The 22,877-nt window shown below is 32.9% G+C and overlaps 3 protein-coding genes across 3 annotated transcripts; 2 read left to right on the top strand and 1 right to left on the bottom strand.

Moving 5' to 3' along the window:
• Positions 1 to 350: 350 nt before the first annotated feature.
• Positions 351 to 1,621, bottom strand: LOC134699086 (histone-lysine N-methyltransferase, H3 lysine-79 specific-like). The gene is made up of 2 exons (XM_063560771.1): positions 1,491 to 1,621; positions 351 to 849 (listed from the first exon to the last, which is right to left on the bottom strand). Exons 1-2 carry the CDS (start codon positions 1,619 to 1,621, stop codon positions 351 to 353), a joined length of 630 nt encoding a protein of 209 aa, XP_063416841.1.
• Positions 1,622 to 11,488: 9,867 nt separating this feature from the next.
• On the top strand, positions 11,489 to 12,917 carry LOC134698909 (uncharacterized). The gene is made up of 2 exons (XM_063560588.1): positions 11,489 to 11,959; positions 12,505 to 12,917. The coding sequence occupies exons 1-2, from the start codon at positions 11,509 to 11,511 to the stop codon at positions 12,879 to 12,881; spliced, it is 828 nt and encodes a 275-aa protein (XP_063416658.1). The 5' UTR covers positions 11,489 to 11,508; the 3' UTR covers positions 12,882 to 12,917.
• A 3,020-nt stretch (positions 12,918 to 15,937) lies between these two features.
• Positions 15,938 to 17,649, top strand: LOC134698989 (uncharacterized). The gene is made up of 2 exons (XM_063560677.1): positions 15,938 to 16,441; positions 17,255 to 17,649. Exons 1-2 carry the CDS (start codon positions 15,994 to 15,996, stop codon positions 17,629 to 17,631), a joined length of 825 nt encoding a protein of 274 aa, XP_063416747.1. The 5' UTR covers positions 15,938 to 15,993; the 3' UTR covers positions 17,632 to 17,649.
• Positions 17,650 to 22,877: the final 5,228 nt, after the last annotated feature.

Below are 22,877 nucleotides of genomic sequence, written 5' to 3'. Positions count from 1 at the left end.
ACTGATATCGAGGTTGAATCTGTAATGAAACATTTCGTTTAATGGGCAAATGATGAGAGTGGTGTTTTTTGATTACATGAAAGATGCAATACTAATCATACGCAACATCAAGAGTTTCCCTTTTTGTATCACTGTTATCTCTTACTTTTTCCTTTCTTGATATCTTTCCCTTTTTTCTTTCTTCGTATCTTTTCCTTTTTGTCCCCTTGGTATCTTTTCCTTTTGTCCCCTTCGTATCTGTTTTTTTTTGTCCCCTTGGTATCCTTTCCTGTTTTGTTCCCTGGATATCTTTTCCTTTTTGTATCCTTGGTATCGTTTCCTTTTAAGCCCATTGGTATCTTTTCCATTTTTCATCCTTGGTATCTTTTCCATTTTCCTCCCTTGGTATCTTTCTTTTTTTGTTCCCTTGGTATCTCTTCCGTTTGGCCCCTTGGTATCTTTTTCTTTTTGTTTCCTTGGTATCTGTATTTTTGGACCTTTTGTATTTCTTCCTTTTTGCCTCCCTTGGTATCTTTTCCTTTTTCTACCCTTGGTATCTTTTTCTTATGTCCCCATGGTATCTTTTCTTTTTTGACCCTTAAGTGTCTTTTCCTTTTTTGGTCCTTTGGTATCTTTCCCTTTTGGCACTTTGTTGTCTTTTCCTTTTTGGCCCTTCTAAATATTTTCCCTTTTGTCCCCTTGGTATCTTTTTCTTTTTGGCCTTTTGGTGTCTTTTCCTTTTTGGTCCTTTGGAGTATGTTCCTTTTTGGTCCTTTGGGGTCTTTATTTTTTATACATGGGTATATTCTCTTTTTAGTCTCCTTTGTATCGTTTTCTTTTTGTCCCAGTAGTATCTTTTCCTTTTTTTCTCTATTGATATATCCCCCTCCCTTTTGATATATTTTGCTTTTTGCCCCCTTAGTATACCCCCTCCCTTTTTTCGGTATATTTTTCTTTTTGTCCCTCAGTATCTTTTACCTTTGCCTCTTGGTATCTTTTTCTTTTTCCTTCCTTGGTATCTTTTCCTTTCTGTTCCCGTCGTATTTGTTTCCTTGTCCCTTTGGATTCTGTTTCTTTTTGTCCCGTAGTACCTTTTCCAATTTTTTGTGTGTCTTTCATTGTTTGGTTTTGGTATCTTTTCCTTTTAGGCCCTTTGACATCATGTTTTTGTCCCCTTTGTATCTTTTCCTCTTTGTCCCTTTGGTGTCTTTTCTTTTTTATACCCTTGTTATATTTTTCTTTTAGTCCCCTTGGCATTGTCCCCTTTTTGTCCACTTAGTATCTTTTCTTTTTTGTCCTCTTTGAATCTTTTTGGTCTTTTGGTGTTTTTTTCCTTTTTGGTCCTTTTGGTGACTTTCTTTTTTTATACCCTTGGTATATTATCTTATTTGTCTCCTTTGTATCGTTTTCTTTTTGTCCCAGTCGTATCTTTTCCTTTTTTCTCCATTGATATATACCCCCCCCCCCCTTTTTTTGATATATTTGCTTTTTGCCCCCTTAGTAACTTTTACCTTTTGTCCCTTTGTATCTTTTTCTTTCTCCTTCCTTGATGTCTTTTTCTTGTCGTATCCTTGGTATCTTTTCCTTTTTCCTTTCTTGGTATCTTTTCTCTATATGCCCTTTGGTATTTCTTTTCCCTCATTTAGTATCTTTTCCTCCCCCCTTGATATTTTTTTTTTGCCATTTGGTTTCTCTCCTTTTTTGTCCCATTGCATCTGTTGATATTTGTCTCCTTGGTATCTCTTCCTTTTTTTATCCCATAGTATCTTTTCCATGCTAGACCTTTTGTGTTTTTTTCATTTTTGGGCCTTTGGTATCTTTTCTCTTTTGTCCTTGTGATCTTTTCCCTTTTTTGTCCCTTTGGTATCTTTTCCTCTTTTGACCTTTGGTATCTTTTCCTTCTTAGCCGTTTGGTGTCTTTTCTTTTTATATATCTTTGTTATATTTTCCACTTTGCCTCCTGTATAACGTTTCATTTTTGTTCCAGTAGTACTTTTTTTTTCTCCATTGGTATATCCTCTCCCCTTTTTGGTATATTTTTCTTTTCCCTCCTTTGATATCTTTTCTTTTTTTTGCCATTTGATATCTTTTAAACTTAGTCCGTTTCTGTGTGTGTTACATTTTAATGTTGTGTGGTTGTTCTCCTCTTATATTTAATGCGTTTCCCTCAGTTTTAGTTTGTTACCCCGATTTTGTTCTTTGTCCATAGATTTACGAGTTTTGAACAGCGGTATACTATTGTTGCTTTTATTTTTCCTTTTTTCTTCCTATATGGTGTCTTCTTTTTTGGCCCTTTTGGTATCTTTTCCTTTTTCCTCCCTTGGTATCTTTTCTTTCTGGCCCACTGGTATCTTCTATATTTTGGTTTTTTGGTGTTTTTTTCCTTGTTGACCCTTCGGTGTGTTCTCCTTTTTGTAGCCTTAATATCTTTTCCCTTTTGTACCCTTGGTATCTTTTTCCTTTTTGACCCTTTATTAACTTTTCCTTTTTGTCCCCTTGGTATCTTTTTCATCCATAGGTATTATTTTCTTTAAGTACCCTTGGTATCTTTTCCTATTTCTTCCATTTGTATTTTTTCTCTTTTTGTCCGACTGATATCTTTTCCCTTTTGTGCCCTTGGTATATTTTTTTTTACCCCTTGGTACCTCCTGCCATTATATAAACACATTGAGACAATACTAGAAAATAAAAAGATCGTAAACTCACTGTCACTAAGTACAAATGTACGCACTGCGAATCAATCTTACATGTATCGTTGAATCAATTCACTGATTAACAAGAAGATTAGTGCCGATTGGGAAAGTATCAACTGGCAATTGTGTATTTTCATTCAGGATTAAATCTAGACTAGATTATTGTTTCTAATGCATTGTTTACATCTAAAGAGAGATAAGATATTATAAACAGAAACTTGCAATACTAATCACAGATTACAATGAAAATATGATATTCTATATCAACTGCTTCCAATGTGGATGCCAATCAAAGAAAGCAGTAATCAATTGATAATAACAATCTATTTAAACTCATTTAACCTGGTCTTATGATTACCGTGATGGAGTGTACTTTGTTTGAATCAACACACCCTTCAATTTACATCTTTATTAAGGGATGTTATCAGCAACAGTATCCAGGTGCTTTAGGATCAGCAAATGTAACAAAACTAGTGTCCTATTATTAGAACGAACATGTCATCATGTTACCAGAACAAGATAACATCTTCATAAAATTGAGAACGGAAATGGGTAATGTGTCAAACAGACAACAACCCGACCAAAGAGCAGACAACAGCCGAAGGCCACCAACCGGTCTTGAATACAGCAACAAACAAAAGAAAGGCAAATCATTGGTAGTAAAAGATTCATCGTACTGTTTACGGGTCCTACACTTGCAGCTATTGGGAAAAGCTTAGACGTTTGAGAAAGAGATGAACGGAAATTTTCACATAATGATCGTCATAAGGATATATATACAACTATAAAACAAAGTATATTTAGTTATGTATAATATCGCCTCCAATTGTCAACCAGATAGTTCTTTTTCGGTATTAATTTTCGTGGTTTTTGTTTTTTTTACCACCTAAAGATCAATTGTTCCGTTTTGTTCACAAATCCTATTCAAAAGGGGGAGATGTTAAGCCTTCCGTATTAAAAAAAACTTGTTTATTAGGAACAACGTTTGTTTGCCTTTGCATGTCTTTTGAGTTGATGGAGTTGATGCGTCTCATTAAAGTTTTGTTTATACTTTTCTCATAAAGAACAGAATGATGTAAATATAATTTGCAAATTACAACAACAAGAAAAACAATGTTGTATTTCAATAGAAAGCATGCAGCAGAGTTCTAAAACAATCGAAACTAAATAATAAAACATGTTGATAGATAAAGATAGTGACGTCATCAGATAAGGTTTTAGCTATTCCACCTTGGCAATATACTTACATTATTTGTTGAATCGGTATTCACAGATGAAGTAATTTGTAAAGAGCATCATTCTTAAGAGAAAAATGGAAAAGAAAACAAACATTCTTTTATCGTTTTACACTATTGATTCAAAACCTATGACGTCAAAGGATCTCTAGTTAAAACTAGTTATTTCAGAGAAGAAGAGATAGCAATGTAAAGTACGTTAACATCAGTTATTCTCCCATGGGATTCTCTTATAGTGAAACATGTTTTCATTCATCACCCATTGCAATCATTACATTGATAGCTGGTGATTTTATTATCAAGTTATATCTATATAATTTTTATTCTCTCTCTTTCAAACTATCTACATTATAAACAAAACATAAAAATCAAATAATACACATTTTTTTAAATTGCTAAATACTAGGAAATTATCAAATAAGATGTTAAAACGTTGACGTATGTCAAAGTACACAATTGATAAAAATGGAACAGAATATAACAGAACAAGAAACAAAACCAATAAGTCGAAAAGATACCGACTAATAATGCCCACTCCCCTCCGATTACAATTCTTCAATATAAAAACGAAACATTTCCTGTTTTTATCATAAAGTATAGTTTAGTAACAGAATTTTATGATACGGAAATAAGCTGCTTAACGTAAACAATAGACTTGTGTTGTCAAGTTCAGTTCTGCTGACTCACGTTCAGCATTAGCTTTTGTTAGTCTAGAATCATATTGAAACGTTTGCCGTAGAATTATGATCGTTAAGTGAGGAAAAAGATATGATAAATATACTTTTTCATTAAAGTTAACAATGCGTATACTCTGACGTCAAAGACACATTTATGCAGTAGTAGGAGATTATATATAAACGTTTCAGCCATTCTGATGCATTTCTGACTAGATAGCTGTACTTAAAATGCCGCGCATTATAAATAGTTGGTGATAAGGCACATTTACTTTTCTTTAATTCAATTACAACACCTTGGCGTAAACGTTTGTTTATATTTACACTTAGCTCGTAAACTGATATGCCACTATCAATACTTTTACAATGTATTAGTAGTTTACTATTCAGATACTTATACTATACATATACGTACGATGTTTTGTCAGTCAACATAAAGATTCCAAGGTCTGTACAAACAACTGTGTTAAAGCACACCAATCAAATCTGAAGCAACATGAGCACCCATTACTTATTGTAAAAAACTACATTAGAACTCATTACTTATTGTAAAAAACTATATGAGCACCCATTACTTATTGTAAAAAACTACATGAGCACCCATTACTTATTGTAAAAAACTACATGAGCACCCATTACGTATTGTAAAAAACTACATGAGCACCCATTACTTATTGTAAAAAAACTACATGAGCACCCATTTCGTATTGTAAAAAACTACATGAGCACCCATTACGTATTGTAAAAAGCTACATGAGCACCCATTACGTATTGTAAAAACTACATGAGCACCCATTACTTATTGTAAAAAACTACATGAGCACCCATTACTTATTGTAAAAAACTACATGAGCACCCATTACGTATTGTAAAAAAAACTACATGAGCACCCATTACTTATTGTAAAAAACTACATCAGCACCCATTAATTATTGTACAAAACTACATGAGCACCCATTACGTATTGTAAAAAACAAAATAAAACACTCATCTGCAATAGGAGTATTACCATGAGAGAAAAAAAGAGTCAATAATCATGTTTTACTAAATAAACTTTATAGCGATCCTATGATACTGTCGTGAATGTTGACTCACAAATCTATGAAAATTTAATTTGGAATTAATGTGTTATGGTCAGCAGTAAAACAATTTAAACAAAAATACCGTACTTAAATATACTCAAGTACATACAAACTGGCAAAGTCAAACGTTGCTGATCAACGGAACGAGCGGGAAACAACTATTCCTCACTTGGTTCAGGTACTTTTCGAAGAAAATGGCATGTCAAACCGGGTTTTTATTGTCATATAAAACACATATTACCACACTCCCAGGAACATTAAAAAACGGAGAAGCACATAAAAACATATGTAAAACCCCTTTTAAACGAGTTACTGACTGGGTGGTGTATTTTAGCACGGCAAGACATTTATAAATGTCCAACATTTTTACCCAGAAACCCTGGGGAGTTATATATGGACTTCACATGAATTGATATAAATATGGTTGACATTAATATATAATCAAATGAGAATCTAATTTTATCTGATATAAGTAGAAAATGACTATTATTAACTGATAGAAAAACAACCGTAATCAAAAATTAATTAATGTCTGATTTCATGTCACTGTGATCGTTTATATATTGTCAACGTTACCAATCATACTTACTTTTATCAACAATGGATAAGTAAAAGTTGTCCACTTAAAATAAAGCTTTAAGTTTAGACCTAATTGTCACATGACAAACATTTTCATTGAGCGTAAGGGAGCTTCCATTTGAGATGTTTATGAGGGTTGGGGACTAGGATGATCTAGTTGCTCATCCTGCCTTTTTTTTTTTAACTCAAAACTGCTGTCCTATCTTGTTTTCAAATGTCATCCTAGTCCCCCATAAAAATCAAAAAGTAGCTCCCTTAGAGTAGTTCAAATGCTATATAACTGTTCCGGACCATATGAGTATTTGGACCATACGCGTATGGTCATGACCATATGAGTATTATACTCGTTTGGTCATTAACGGGCCGGACCATATGAATATTTGGACCATATAGGTATTTTTTTCAAATATACAATAGAAATAAAACAATCAACTTTATCTTAAAAACAAATGTGTTTATAAAAAAAATGAATTAGTTTTACATTTCAAAAGCTACATAAACATTAAATATTGATGCCACAGTCAGTTGATCTTAGTTTTCTACGCTAATTGTATGCGTGTATACTTTTGTATATTTCGAATGACCTTCACACGGTACCATACATGTAGCTTTTCTGCGATTGCTTGTTTTGGCTGCGTGCAGTGATATCGATTGGGACAGTTAAAATGTGTCTACGGTGTTTTTAAGAAACTCTAGATCTCCAATATCGTAAAATAAATATTACAGATCAAATTAAATAAAAGCAGTGGCTATTTCATAGATCTTTAATGCTATTTTACCGGTCTTATAATAAAGATTAAAATAGAAATATAGAAATAAAGAATAGAAAAAAATAATGAAACACACACTTTTAATATTTTGCTTATCAAAAATGTCTTAAAAAATGTCATGATCTTTAAATAAATAGCATGCTCATTGTCGGTGATGTAAACTACTTTTAACAATAAAATTCCTTTTAAAATATGTTCATTTGATTTTGACATCTTCTTATAATTGTACTTACAAATAGTAAGTAATAGTAACTGTGTAAAACTGTGTTTTTTTTAATAAGTTGTTTTAATATAATAATAAAATGACATTTTAGTGACGTTACAACCAGAAGGGTCACACCAAATGAAGAGTTTAAAAGTATACGTGTTGATTACCCCGACCATACGCGTATGGTCGGACCATATGAGTATATACCCATATGGTCATGACCATACGCGTATGGTCCAGATACTCATATGGTCCGGAACATAACCATCTTGTTGCATTATGAAGGCTGTTCCGGTCACAACACAGTTTTAGACCAGTTCGATAGAGCAATGCTTTGATGATAGTATTTGTAGATTCAGTCAAAGTGAAACACTTCGTTTGCGTATGTCTTCTGTTCAAGAATATCTTGTGAAAAGCTCAAACACTCAACATTTGCCATACGGAATTCAAATTCAAAGTTTTTCATACGAAATCGAACAAACATGTGTTACCTGCGTAAATGAGGATGATAGTCAGAACCTTTTAGAGACGAAACACAAGTACATCAATTTCAAAAGAGGGACGAAAGATACCAAAGGGACAGTCAAACTCGTAAATCTAAAACAAACTGACAACGCCATGGCTAAAAATGAAAAAGACAAACAGAAAAACAATAGTACACATGACACAACATAGAAAACTAAAGAATAAACAACGCGAACCCCACCAAAAACTAGGGGTGATCTCAGGTGCTCCGGAAGGGTAAGCAGATCCTGCTCCACATGCGGCACCCGTCGTGTTGCTTATGTGATTACAAATCCGGTAAATAGTCTAATTCGATAGGTCAAATTCATGAAAGGGAAGGGGATTGTAGTTACGACGTAAGGAACATATCCGAAATCATTTGTGAAACGGTTATTCCATAACGGTCAAAGCTATCCTTATACACAAACTTATATTGTACTGCAATTTCATATTTCATCAAAATTGGTTAAGCAATTAAGGACTATTGATGCATGAAACTATCAGTGAAGGGTAGGGATGACAGTTTTTTACGGTACTATTCTTTGGAGGACTCAAACATGTTTACCGTTCAGTTGCAACGTTTTACTACAGCGTGCACAAACGAGCTTTAAGATATGCAAACAAACTGCTTTGTGATACTCTAGGGTACCAGCATGGACTATTGCGTGTTGCTCTAGTGCGATTGCTCAGACACAATCAAGCAAACGGATCAAAACAATGTGACCCAAAAGGCCTTTCATAGTTGCAGATTAAATACATGCAAAAGACATCGAGTTAACAATCAATTTGCAATAACATGTCAAACATGTTTTATGTAAATGTTCTGTTATAAATCCCTGAAATAAAAAAAAAACGACGCACCTATCTAGAACTAATGCCATCATTTTTGAATAACCTTGGAATAACCTTTATTAGATTTAATGGATAATGTCAAAAACATGTTTATAAAAAGTATGTAAATGTACATTAAAGTACATTATTGTGCATACAGACTGGAGATTATCTATATTCAAGGTCGTGAAAATAAATATCTTCTCATTAAACAAATTAAATTCTTTTCCCTTCGACAATGACGTCAATCCGTGTTATTACCATAACGTTATTGGTTATTTTATCCTAGATAAGCATGCTTATATTTTCCGTTCGATACAGTTGGAAATATCAAGTTGTTGTAGTTACTTTTTTATCTTTATCCTTAGCACTAATGAAATAAAATTAGAAGAGAAGCATTGATATAGTCATAATTAAAGGTCAAGCAAATGGCAACACCACATTATGTAGAACAAGTTAAGTCTTAGCAACAATAATCCCACGTATTTATACTCAGTTGCTTAGAGCAAGTAAGACATTTTTTATTGCACGAGTTGCATCCGTAATATTAGACTTCTTTGAAACAAAATAAGCCTTATTGCATAACATATATTGATTGATATTTAAGTATCGTCATACACATCATGCATGATGTAGAACTGAGAATTGAAACGTGGAATGTGACAAAGAGACAAAACCCAGACCAAAGAACAAAAACAGCCCAATGGGTTCTTCAACGCATAGGGAAGATCCCGCACACAAAGGCTGATTTGATCTGGCTCATCTATAAACTCCGGAACATATAACTGAATCAAAATGAGATATAGTCTATAAAGAAAATTCGCAAGATGTAGAATAATTTGTTTGTTTTAAATATTATTCATACATTGTGTGGTACGGAAATGCTTCAAATTAGGTTAGTTGTGCACATACTACCTAGAACAAAACGATTTTCTTCGTTAACCTTTAGAGTTGGAACAAAAAGAAAGAATAGGAAAGACAATTCTGAGTATAATAGTGATATTAAAAGCCATAGAAATTATTTGGTTACCAAAAAACATTCGAAAACAATAAAGTCCGAAATAGAATTAGTGAAGTTTGTCAGCTTAACTCGAGAACATCGGAATCAAACTATTATTAAAACACTATTATTAAATAAACATATTTATTCTTATGTTTAACTATGAAACTTGCTGATAAAAAATACGAGTTAAGACATTTGCCATTCACACTACTCATTTCATATTAAATGATAAAAAATAGATATTCCAGACCATTAGATGAAAAAGCTCATCAAATATACCAAGTTTATTACTTTTTAGGCCAGACACACTATCCATCAGACTCATCAGTGGAGTTCGAATCAAAACAGTTTGAAGGCCAATCAAATACCAAATTAAAGAGGCTTACAAATAAAAAATGTGAAAGGTTGTTCCAAATACAACTATGTCAATATATACCTGCTGTTATAAACACATTAAGGTTTTACGTCAAGGCACATTTTCTAAACATAGTAGATTTACAGAAAATTAACATATTTATTATTTTTCATTTTAGCACAAAAGTGCTGACAACCTGGCTAATGATACCATATATTTAAAGGAGAACTTTTGTCATTGATTTTGTGATAGTAAAAGTTCAATGATAAGTTAATATTGATATTAAAAGGCCTCCGAACAAAAAGGGATGTTCAGATCCCCGAGCCCGAATGTTTCTTAGATAATTGTTTTGCGTTGAATCTTCTATACTATTAAACGAGAAGACCTCATTTTGGGTGTCGCTTCTCTTGTTTCCACAATTAATTGATCAACACGCCTCTGTGTCCTATAGGTACAGTGCATAGTGCCATTTGTCATCCATTCATATGATTATTCAGATTGAGTTATTTTTGGAGCAAAACGAGAAAAAATTCATCCGGATATTGTCCCGTCATTGAACGAAATTTTAAGTCAGATTAGACTTCCGTTTTGTGTTTTTCGGTATACTTTGAACATACATATAGAAAGAATAAAGTGTATTTTCAGAATTCTATCTGCTATAATTTTTCAAGTTTACTATCCACAGTCACAGAGTTTATTAAATAGAGAGGGTCTATATACTATATCAATGACCACTATGGATCGATTAGTTTACTTAGAATTGAAAGTAAATATACCATATTTATATAGTAATGAATGTTCATAATATACAGATAAGCGCTAAAAATATTCATGTGAATTTTTAATACCATTTAGCAGATGTGGTATGATTGCCATGTTGGGACAACTCTCCACAAGAGACCAATATGACACAGATATTAACAATTATAGGTTACCGTACGACCTTCAACAACGAGCAAGCCCATACCGCATACTCAGCTTTAAAAGGCCCCGAACTGACAATGTAAACCAATTCAAACCAGAAAACTAGCGGCCTTATTTATGTACAAAAAAATGAACGAAAAACAAATATGTAACACATAAACAAACAACAACCACTAAATTACAGGCTCCTTACTTGAATGTTCATAACATACTAAATGTATGTTCCTATTAAATTGATAGAAAACCAAAAAATGGGAATATTGAAAATAAAGGAGGGGGGATAAAAAAAAAAGCATTTTCCTATCCCCAATAACCTATGACTTATGATACTTTTGCTGAAATTCTCCAGTCAGTCAATATTTTACAAAATTCTTCCAACAACACTTTACATACTTTAAACTACGCTCTTAATGACCGCGATTTCGCGGGTGTGTTCTAGTAACAATGAAGAATGCATGAGCAGGTTTGTAAGTTGATATAAAACAAAATTTAATTAAATTTGACTCGTGAGCTCAGAGACATGTGATTACGTATACACATATCAGATACGGGTCCATTACAAAGCAAAAACATATTTCCATTTTGTTATCATATGATGATACCCTACATATATCTGTTTACTACCACACACTTTATTTAGTATCCTTCAGTAATCTCACCCGGCAATTGCTATGTCGTATACAAATAACGTGTTAAGTGCATGTTTATTGTATTCGTTATTTATTCAGATAAGTACACAAACGACACCAAGCCAGTCGTACATAAACAGAGAATATTTGGCAATAAAGAAGCAACAACATGAAACCCTTCAGTTACTGACGTCATTACAGAAGACTGTTACAGCGTTACAGACTCAGGTGAAAACAGTTGCTGTCAAAACATTCGTCCTTGATTCGAACGAACGTGTGCGTGCTAATGCCATAGACGTGTTATATAATAAAACATTCGAAACAGAGAAAGTTTTGACGAGCCTTGATATTCAAACACAGCAATTGAAAGAACAACTTGAACTCAACCGAAATGAGACGAGTGCCCATGAGGAAACTTTACAAGAGATCACCCGTACGGGAATTGTGAATCATGAGACACTAAATAAACAAATAGCATTGAGCCAGGAAAGAGGTTTGTAGTTTCAAATGATATTTCCCTGATTTTGATATTTTGACATTTTCTCTTGTTTTCGTAACATAGTTTTAGCCCAAATTTTACACAAATTAACCCTAACGTGTATTTCCCCTTTTTAAAGAAATAGTCCGAAATAGATATCTTGTACATAAACTCGTCATAGATACCAGGATTTAAATTTTGAAAGCCAGACACTTGTATCTTCTACAAAAGTCTCATTATTGGCGCTGGAATAAAAAATGAGAAAAATGGCTACAACAAAAAAGTTAAGTACGAAGAGCATTGATGACCCAAAATTCCGAAATATTTGATCAATATGTGACAGTTCATTTTGATAGCTCAGATTTATTTTTATAGCCTTTGATGTTGATGGTGGTACTCTACTAATCTATATTTGATCAGAATCAATTAGACCTTGATATTTGTCAAAGGCATTTGTTTGAGGTGTATAAAGTGTACTGATTTGTATTTCTTTGTTGAAATTTTTGTTTTCACCTTAACAAAGCACTGTGGTACTTATGAATCATCTTTTATCATTTCAGTGGCAGTAACAATGTGTGTGTCTACTGATGGCGAACGACAAAGCCGACAGATAATCAAGTTCGATGAGATACGATTTCACATTGGAATAATAAACTTTTCTTCGATAAGATCTTCTGGAGTTTTCACAACTGAAAAACCTGGTTTATATCATATATCTGCGGTGATCAATGGACGAAAAGCGAATGCACAATTTTCTATTCATGTAAACGGAAATACATTATCTACTTTGCGCATGTCAAGTGATGATTTTATTGCGACCGGTACTTCTGTTGTTGTGGCTGAACTACAGATTGGTGACGTCATATCAGTTACTGCTGATTCTACATTCCAAGTATATACCCATTGGTCTTGTATGACAGTTGTGAAAATTAATTAAAAGTTTATAAAAATCCAAATTACATTTTTTCATAGTTATTACATACCGGGTTTGTAATAACATAAGCAACACGAGAGTGCCACATGTGTAGCAGGATTTGCTTATCCTTCCGGAGCACATGAGATCACCTCCAAGTTTTGGTGGGGTTCCTGTTGCTCAGTCTTTAGTTTTCTATGTTGTTTCTTGTGTACAATAATTTTTCTGTTTGTTCTTTTTTATTTTAAGCCGTGCGTTGGCAGTTTATTTTCGATTTATAAGTTGGACTGTTTCTCTGGTATCTTTCGTTCTGTTTCTCTGGGTACTAATATAAGTCAAAATTGAAAAACGTCACTAAAAGGATACTGAACATACTCATGTATTTAAAAATGACTAATTGTTTTACTTTAATTCAGCTATATACATTAAATAATTTGTCAGTTTTTAGTTTAAGTGGACAATAAAAAAAAAACAATACATTTTTTTTTTATTATCAAGTTGACTGTACAATTTTATGCAAAGTCAGGAATCTGATGTACAGTAGTTGTCGTTTGTTTATGTATTTTATACGTGTTTCTCGTTTTTATATAGATTAATTTTGGAACCTTTATAGCTTGTTGTTCGGTGTGAGCCAAGGCTCCGTGTTGAAGGCAGTACATTGAACTATAATGGTTTACTTTCATAAATTGTTATTTGGATTGAGAGTTTTCTTGTAAGCACTCACACCACATCTTCTTATATCTATTAGATGACCTTAGCCGTGCCTTTTGGTATTTTTTTTTTATCCTTTATGCTCTTCAACTTTATACTTGTTTGGGTTTCTAACGATTTTGATCTGAGCGTCACTGATGAGTGTGTCAAATTATTAGTCTGGTACCTTTGATAACTATTTGACTTCTCCTGCATCAGGATAAGAAGCTATATATCGCGGCTTAGATCATTTATGCAAGATTTTACAACCCTAAAATTGTACCAGATGAAATACGAATGCTTCTTAATTTCATATACTAGTATACGTTAAAGGACAAGGACAAATGTTTGAGAAAAAAATTTGAAAGCAGTTACACTCTTTCGATTGTCCTCTTAGTGAACTTGACATTTATAAGTTACAAAAATATATTTTGATTGGAAAATATAGTTTTTGTTAAAAGAAGTACAAATGTCAAGATCAGGGTAGATCCTTAAATGGTGAATTACGAAGTTAATGCTTCAAAATATAAAAATAAGAAGATGTACTTTATATCTTAAACCTCTGACACACATCACAAAAAAATCTTATTTAGGTAAACTTTAAGTGATTTATCTATTAATTAATTCAAATCGAGATCGGAAGGACTATTGATATATTTTAAATTGTTACAAATTGTTTTTATTTGGTTGATAAATTCTAGACTTTCGAAATCGGATGACTTATTTCGTATTCGGTTAAAATATTTCATTTTATTATTATATTAAGTAATGCAGTAAAATGAATATTTAAGTGTTATACAGAAGCAAACTTGAAAACCTTACCTCTCCATTCAATTTCAATTTGTCTCCTTTGACATACATGGATTTTCTTCTTTGTATACCACACAATTAAAAAGATAAAAAAGAAATTTTCCTTAAACAAAATCAATTTTGATAAATCTGAATGTAACTGTATGTTTGACAGTCGTTATAATTTCGAATAGAATAATACAAGCATATTAAAAATACACAAATTTTTCTTTTCTGTATTAAAACTATGCACAAGACAGTAAATTACTGTCTATCTCCTTTAAAGTAGTTTTTAATTCAAGAATGTAACATCACATGAAACCATATCTGCTTGCAGAAACGATGAGCAATCTGAGGTTCGCTATGCTATGATTGATTAACAGTTTTGTTATTGCTTGTGTTTTGGTTCAAATCCTATGTTTAAAATAAAATGTTTTCTTTTACTGATTTTTCTGGCATGTAACTTTTTTGTTAGTCTATTGATCATAAAGAATTGAGATATATATTAGTTAAACCCTGTGATACTATTTATTTGTCCATCACCAGGTACCTTGTCAGTGGTTGTCCTGCGTCAAATCATTATGTTTTTTGTAAATTGATTGAGACTATGGTGTTTTCAGATACCTTGATAATTTTTGTTTAATCTAGGCATACATTTTCATTCTATTTGATCACGTTTTTATTTAGGGTCAGGGGTTATTTTTTTTTGCAAATCAAAATATTTAGTGTCAATCAAACTACTCAGAAGTCAAACTTAACCAAGGTGCTTGGGAAAAAGTTTCCTGAGTTTCGACATGCCGTAAATGATAGATGTCAATTCTACTTCACTCTACTCAAATAACTTGTATCAGTAAAAACCCATAAAATCTGTTAACAAGCGTGTGAGGTAATTGCAACCTAACTTGATTCTAATTTCTAAATTTATTTATGCTTTATATGGATAAAAGTGACTGCAACAAACCCTCATCTCTATTTTATGGATAAAAGGATTAAGTATAAAATTGGTATTAAACATGATAAACTCGGAAAAAGATTAACAAATGTTATATTTATCCTCAAGATCTAAAAGCAAAACTTTCAGATACGTATAGCCATGTTATATTGAATTAAAATGTCTTGCAAGATGATTTTGACTTAATTTTGCTTTTTCTGCAATTCAATCCTGTAAGAAATCTATAGTATAAGCAAAATTGAATCAAAACTGATAATTTGAGCAAACTGACAATTTATCCATTGATTAAATGTATTGAATTTCTTAACAGTATACTGTTAGAAGTGCATAAATGCTACTGAAATATACATCTATTCATTCCGGGTGCGGAAATTTCTCGCTGCATTGAAGACCTGCTGGTGACCTTCTAATGTCTTCTGTTCTATGGTCGTGTTGTTATCTCTTTTTAATATGAGTCTGCTGTACATTTTAACAGTTCTATTAAAGATTTTTAGAATTAATGTACGGGAAATACGTTCACTTCATTTTATCTCTATCAGTGACACGGGTATATGACTTGATCTGAACAAATATCAACAGATACATTACAAAGCAAATTATTATGTAAACATATGATAATTTCTTACACATAACTATATATATAGAAAACTCACAAATCAGTTATCTATTTAGAAGATTTTTCTAGAGAGAAAGCAACGTTTCAACATGTTTATTCTGATGTCCTTGATATATTCGTTACTTAGCGTGGCTAGTACTCAAATGGTATCTTCCCCCGACCATGATCAGCATATCACACGAACGGAATTTTTAGCATTAAAACAACAACAGAAGGAATCAATTCATTTGCTGACGTCGATTCAGCAAACCGTAAAATCGTTACAATCGCAGGTTAGTGCAATTGGCGCCAAAACATATATACTGGATTCAAACGAACGCGTACGATCTAATGCTGTTGACGTTTTATATAACAAAACTTTGGAAACGCAAACAGTATTAAATAGACTGGAAGCTCAAACATTCCGATTGAATGAGCGAGTTGATTATAATCTGAACGAGACAGCTACCCATGCGGACACCCTACTAGAAGTAGCCCGTAAGGAAACTGAGACCCGTAACATATTAGATAAAAAGTTGGCATTGAGTCAGGAGAAAGGTTTGTAATACATAGTAATCAAGTATTATAATCTCAAATCATTTCTTGCTTTTTTGGTAGTCTATATTGAGTGTGTATAGATTACGTGGTCACATGTAGCAAAACTGTTTTTTATACAGATCACTAATTGCTGATATGCATGAAATTGTTGGTTGTTATTTAGTAAGTTTTGTAGAATTGGAGAAAGAAACAATGTTTTTTAATAAACAAAATTTATCAAAAAACCTTTATCTTTGTTATATCTTTTAATCCTTCTTGACGGTCACATCTGATAATGTCGATTATTAAATAGTTTTTGTATATAATGCTTGCATAAAGACAGATGTACAGACTCTACTGGTAATGAATATCGGTCCGCTCGACCTTGCAGATTGCATGCATACCAATTTATGTCCGTTCCTGGCCAGCTTAGGTAGATGCAATGCGTCTGGCGTATCAAATTACTTCACCGAAAAAAAAAGACTGAAACAAACAAACCCCAAAACTTTTGAACAAAATTTTACAATTGTGGAAAGCCTAGTAAACCCAAAGAATCCCGAACGGGCATACAAACAAAGAAAAAAAATCCCAATGTACACATGGTCTTAATATTTACGTGCCTTTTACTCAAGTAGTTCATTTGAGAAGGTAATTTTCCCTAATTGTTACTAACATATTTACTGTAAGAAACTGTCTATTCATTCTTTTTCGTATACCATTTACAACTGTACAAGATACGGTAATACTAATATTTTCTTTTTTTGTCAAGACAATGTCAGTTTGTTTTCGACATATGACTTTGAAAGTTTTTATAACTTCTTTCCTTTTTTTCAGTGGCAGTAACAGCGTGTGTTTCTGTTGATGGTGATCGTCATAGTGGTCAGACAATCAAGTTTGACGAGATTCGATCACACACTGGTATACTAAACTTGTCAGCAATACGGTCGTCTGGAGTTTTTACTGCAGAAAAACCTGGATTATATCATATAACTGTGGTGATCAACGGCAGAAAATCAAACGCACAATTTTCTATTCATATCAATGGAAATTCATTATCCACCTTGCGCATGTCTAGTGATGAAACAATAGCGACCGGTACTTCCGTTGTTGCGGCTGAGTTGCAAACTGGTGACATTGTAGCAGTAGCTGCTGATTCTACGTTTCAAGTATATTTTCATTGGTCCTGTCTTACAGTCGTAAAAATCAATTGAATTCACTATCATCTTACATTAAAAAATGTCAATAATCAATATATTCTTATATAATTACGTTTCAGCGGTGTTTTCTTTCACCAATAGAATTGTAACTGCCAAATTAAATGCGTTAGTTGATCGATGTTCCTCTCATCCTGTAGTTTTCTACGTTGTGCTCCGTGAACTGTTGTTTGTCTTTTGATCGTGTCTTTTTTTAGTCATGGCGTTGCAACTATGTCCTCATCTGGGTTTGAATATCCATCCGGAAACTTCCTTTTTTGCTTTATGGCTATTCTCTGGAATACTGTAATAGATCGAGGAAAAAATGTAATCAGACTAAATGGTCTAGAATAACATATATGCTCATTTACCGGATTTGTAATCACACAAGCAACACGACGGGTGCCACATGTCGAGCAGGATCTGCTTACCCTTCGGGAGCACCTGAGATCACCCTTAGTTTTTGGTGGGGTTCTTGTTGTTTTCTATGTTGTGTCATGTGTACTATTGTTTTTCTGTTTGTCTTTTTCATTTTTAGCCATGGCGTTGTGAGTTTATTTTAGATTTATGAGTGTGACTGTCCCTTTGGTATCTTTCGTCCCTCTTTTAAGTACAAGTTAAGCCAGTCCACTCAGTATATGACTTGTTGCCCCTCAAAGGTAAATGAACCCATTTTGTGATATTTTGGATACTACAGTAGAGAGAAACAAACTGCAAGTTATAGAAAATATCTATATGCCAAGATTACAAAAGACAATCTGGTTAACTGTTTCCTTATAAGAATATTGGCCTTGGGGAATCGATAGTAGAGCAACTTAAAGTGACGAAACAGTTATCTATAGAAAAAGATAAACAAATTAATGAACAAAGAGTTCAGTTGGCCTCTGGTACAAAATATTGCCTTCGAAAATGGATCTTTCTTCTATAAGGGCAATGAAATAAAGAGGGATCTGTACATCTGTAAAATTTATGATGCATGTTTTAAAAAAAATCTTTCGTCCGAAATGTTTTTATGAATTTACCTTCACCGAGATCGCTCTCACCTATATATTTGAATGCAAAGGATGAATATTTATGTGAAACGTTAACTAGATATACGTAACAAAATGGTACCTAAAAAATAAACAAATTCATCAAATGTTGCCTGAGGTAACAGGGACATAATATAAAAATGATGTGGTATGATTGCCAATGAGACAACTTTCCTTAAAAGACCACATGACGCAGAACTTATCAACTATGGGTCACCGTACGGCCTCCAACAATGAGCAAAGCTCATACCGTATACTAAGCCATAAAAGGCTCCGAAATGAGTCTCTTTAAAATTCCCACTAATCAAATGGGATTTCTAGAAATATGTTATAAATCAAGTTAATACAGAGGCAAATACAACTTAGCTGACGATACCAACGATGACTAACAGTCCAACAGCAGTTAAATGGCCTCAGTGCTAGTAACTGAAAACAACATTTTTGCCAAAAGCTTTTGAAAGAAAAAAGACATAAGCTTTTACAGTTTCCATGAAAAACAAATATTGTATTGCATAGGACCAATTTTATGCAAAAATGGAGGATGAGCGATATTTGCGCATTGAAGCCTCTAAATTGTCCCTTCAAGGCTTAAACGAATGACACCCTTTTGTGCAAATAATAAATCTTGGTTGACTAGATTATAATTTGCTTAAATGGTTATTTTTCTTAGCATAGTTTCCATGTTATGTAGTGATTAATTCATCCAATCATGTCTGACTTTATAGAAATGTCCCATTTTTGTGATATTTTTCTTCACAACTTCCTACGTCTTTATTTTTCTATGTTGGATTTTGTTCACTATTGTTTGTTTGTCTTTTTTATTTAACCATTGCGTTGTCAGTTTATTTCGATTTATTGGTTAGAATGTCCCTCTGGTATCTTTCACCCCTATTTTATTTCATAATGTTTTAAATTTGATGCAAATGAAAGCAAGCGAAATAGTTTTCGTCATTTTTTACAGTTGACGACATATCTGGCTCCATATGCGTGAATCTCATAACCATTATTGAGCTAGCATGATTGGCAAGTACTTTCCATAAAACAAATTAGAATGATAAAGTTACTAGTTCTGACGTCATTGCAAAGAAACGAAACAACTGAGGGAATTTATGGAAATTCGATCAATTGCTTTCTTTGTGATTTTTCAACTGACGTCAATTGTCCAATTTATGTTTTTCTCCGTTAAATATTGCAATATTATCAATCCTTATAACAATACCTTCTTGGTTTATTTTTATTGAAATATGAGCAATCTATTTCTATTTTGCCTATTTCCACAAACTGGAATACAAGTTTTGCCTTTCCGGTTTAGCTTTTTCTATTATACATATTCATGGTCATGAAAGTTTCTTCATTACATTTTATAAACAACTGAACCTTGCATCATGTTTAAATATATTATCAAAAGATCACGCAGTCAAGTCATGAATATAGTTGTAAAATATGGTGAAACTTCATGACAGAGAAAATAATAATCAGAACTTATGATAATGCAGCGTTTCAAAGCATGGTTGTATAACACCAATTAGTTTTAAACAAGTTATTATTCATAAATGAACACTTACATTTATTTGTTCCTCTGATTACTAAGGAGGATGATAAAACCCTAGTTTTAGGTGTGGTAACAGGTTCGTCTGGCTTAGTCTTTATTTTTTATGTTGTGTACTATTATTAGTCTGTTAATAAAAAAGAAGATGTGGTATTATTGTCAATGTCGAGGAAGCAACTTTTACAAATGTTTTATATTTGGTTAACGTCACTAATCGACTAAACAATGTAGAAAAAAGAAAAAGAATAACTTTTTAGAAATGTAAGGTTTTAAAAGTAATAATCGGATAAGAAAGAATTAAACATTCCGGCTTGAAAAATATTTTAAACTAATTATGTATAGCTGTTGCAGTTTTTCTGCTTGTATGCAAAAAAAAATATATCTATGATATGCATGTTGTAATAGATTTCTTGCAAAAGTGTAATTTTATATAAAAGGTTCTTGTATTTTATTCAATAGGAAGGGAATATGAAAAGTCAGAAAAAAAATAATAGCCCAGGGAATTGCATGGACTGAGTCCAAAATAGATGGCGACTGTGTGCATTGACAGGTTATGCGAGCTCAATCCAGTAATTCCAATAAAAAATTGATACAATCGATTATTGTTCAGATTCGACAACTATTTTGGTTCATAAAAAAGACAATATATTAAAAAAAAAAAAGACAATATGATGCATATAAGTTGAGTCACAGACACGTTGTAATAGCTAACTTATACATGATTGCAAGATGACGAGACGGAGGATATGTTCCTGCTGTGATATGGAAAGTTAACAAAGGGAAAGCTGCGTAAAAATCTATTTTGCAGGATGGCGTATTTCTTGAAGGTCAACAGTAAATTTTTATTGCTTATTCAATTTCAAATAGATTTTGCAAAGCACATTTCGTAAAAACATCGTAGTATCAGGTGAGGAAATTGCATCATTGTCGTCTGTTTATATTACAATTACGAAACACAACATGACTGGTTCCCTATTCTTTAATTTCATTACTATTTTTAAACGAACATAATTGCCATTAATTTTTAATTAAACCAACTAGCATGATAGAATTACCAGTTCTGACGTCATTGCAAAGGAACGGTACAACACATGACATTTTTTTTGCACGATTCAACTATTGTTATTTTGAATATACTGACGTCTGTTGTTAATTTGTTATATCCCTTCTCAGCAAGATATGTGAAATTGAAATGTTGTTTCTACATATCGCAATAGGATCAATCTTGTAAATGATTTTATAGATCTTCATATTGATTATAGATTTACATGAACGGGGATGAACATCAGTATGCGCATACACTGTGAATGCACAAGGCTTATCCTGTTGGAGTTCCCGTACCTTTGTTTTTTTTTACACAATTCATAATGGATTTATGCGAAAATGAAAACAAAACTATATGAAAGAGAGAAAAATTCCAATCTCATAAGTCAAAAAACAAAACTTTGTATTACTGTTTGTCTATTGATCGTTTTTCCTTTATGACAAACAATGGTACACACTACACAATAAAGAAATCAAAACACCTAGAATGTTGCAGATATGTACTCCGCATGTATGAATGTTGCTATATAGTAAATGGAAAGTTCCCAATCAGGAAGCTGAAATCATCTCTTTTTTTGTAAAATTTTGTTTATAACCGACCCTCATCGCCATATTCAAGATGTAAGTCAAGATATCAGACAGACTTAAAAAAGAGGGACGAAAGATACCAGAGGGACAGTCAAACTCATGAATCGAAAATAAACTGACAACACAATGGCTAAAAATGAAAAAAAGGACAATTAGACAAACAATAGTACACATGACACAACATAGAAAACTAACGAATAAGCAACACGAACCCCACCAAAAACTAAGGGTGATCTCATGTGCTCCGGAAGGATAAGCAGATCCTGCTCCACATGTGGCACCCGCCGTTTTGCTTATGTGATAACAAATCCGATAAATAGTCTAATTTGGAAGGTCACATCCATGAAAGGAAATGGGATTGTAGTAATGACGTAAGGAACATCATTTGCACTCACGCCACATCTTCCTATACCTATATATCCGATATCATTTGACAAAAGTTATTCTATAACGATTAACCAACTCGTGATGGCGTCCGTTAAAGTTACGAAGTTAAAGTTAAAGTCAACTTCACCATTTGGAACTCTTGGTTTAAAACCTTCATTGTGAGCAGCAACTCTCTATCAAGAAAATTTTGATAGGAAATGCAAGCACGGGAATATCGTATCAATTGGGAGATATATACCCCGTAAGCAGGTGCTGTTGGAATGATGCTACTCAAAAATGAAAATTTCAAAATCAGAAAGCTTAAATCATCTGTTTTGTTGTAAAGTTTTGTTTACAACCGACCCTCATTGTCAATTTCTAGATGTTAGTCAAGATATGAGGCCGACTTAACTGTATCTGTAGTATCCTTTATCTCTAGTTCAATGGGATAGATGCGTTCAACATAGTCTTCACCAAATTGTGAATTTTTTAGTGAAAGAACATGATCTATATAGCGGAAAGTAAAGTTTAGGGATATTGCTAACTTCTTATCTTTCTTCCTGAGAAGTTCCTGTATGAAATCAGCCTCATGATAATAAAGAAACAAGTCGGCAAGAAAAGGGCACAGTTTGTTCCCATTAGAATGCCGACAGTCTGTTGAAAAACACGTCCTCCGAACGTAGCAA

This window comes from Mytilus trossulus, unplaced genomic scaffold, assembly GCF_036588685.1.
Source record: "Mytilus trossulus isolate FHL-02 unplaced genomic scaffold, PNRI_Mtr1.1.1.hap1 h1tg000024l__unscaffolded, whole genome shotgun sequence".
Classification (NCBI taxonomy): domain Eukaryota; kingdom Metazoa; phylum Mollusca; class Bivalvia; order Mytilida; family Mytilidae; genus Mytilus; species Mytilus trossulus.
The sequence above is the reverse complement of the archived record's forward strand: the minus strand, read 5'-3'. Positions and strand labels throughout refer to the sequence as shown.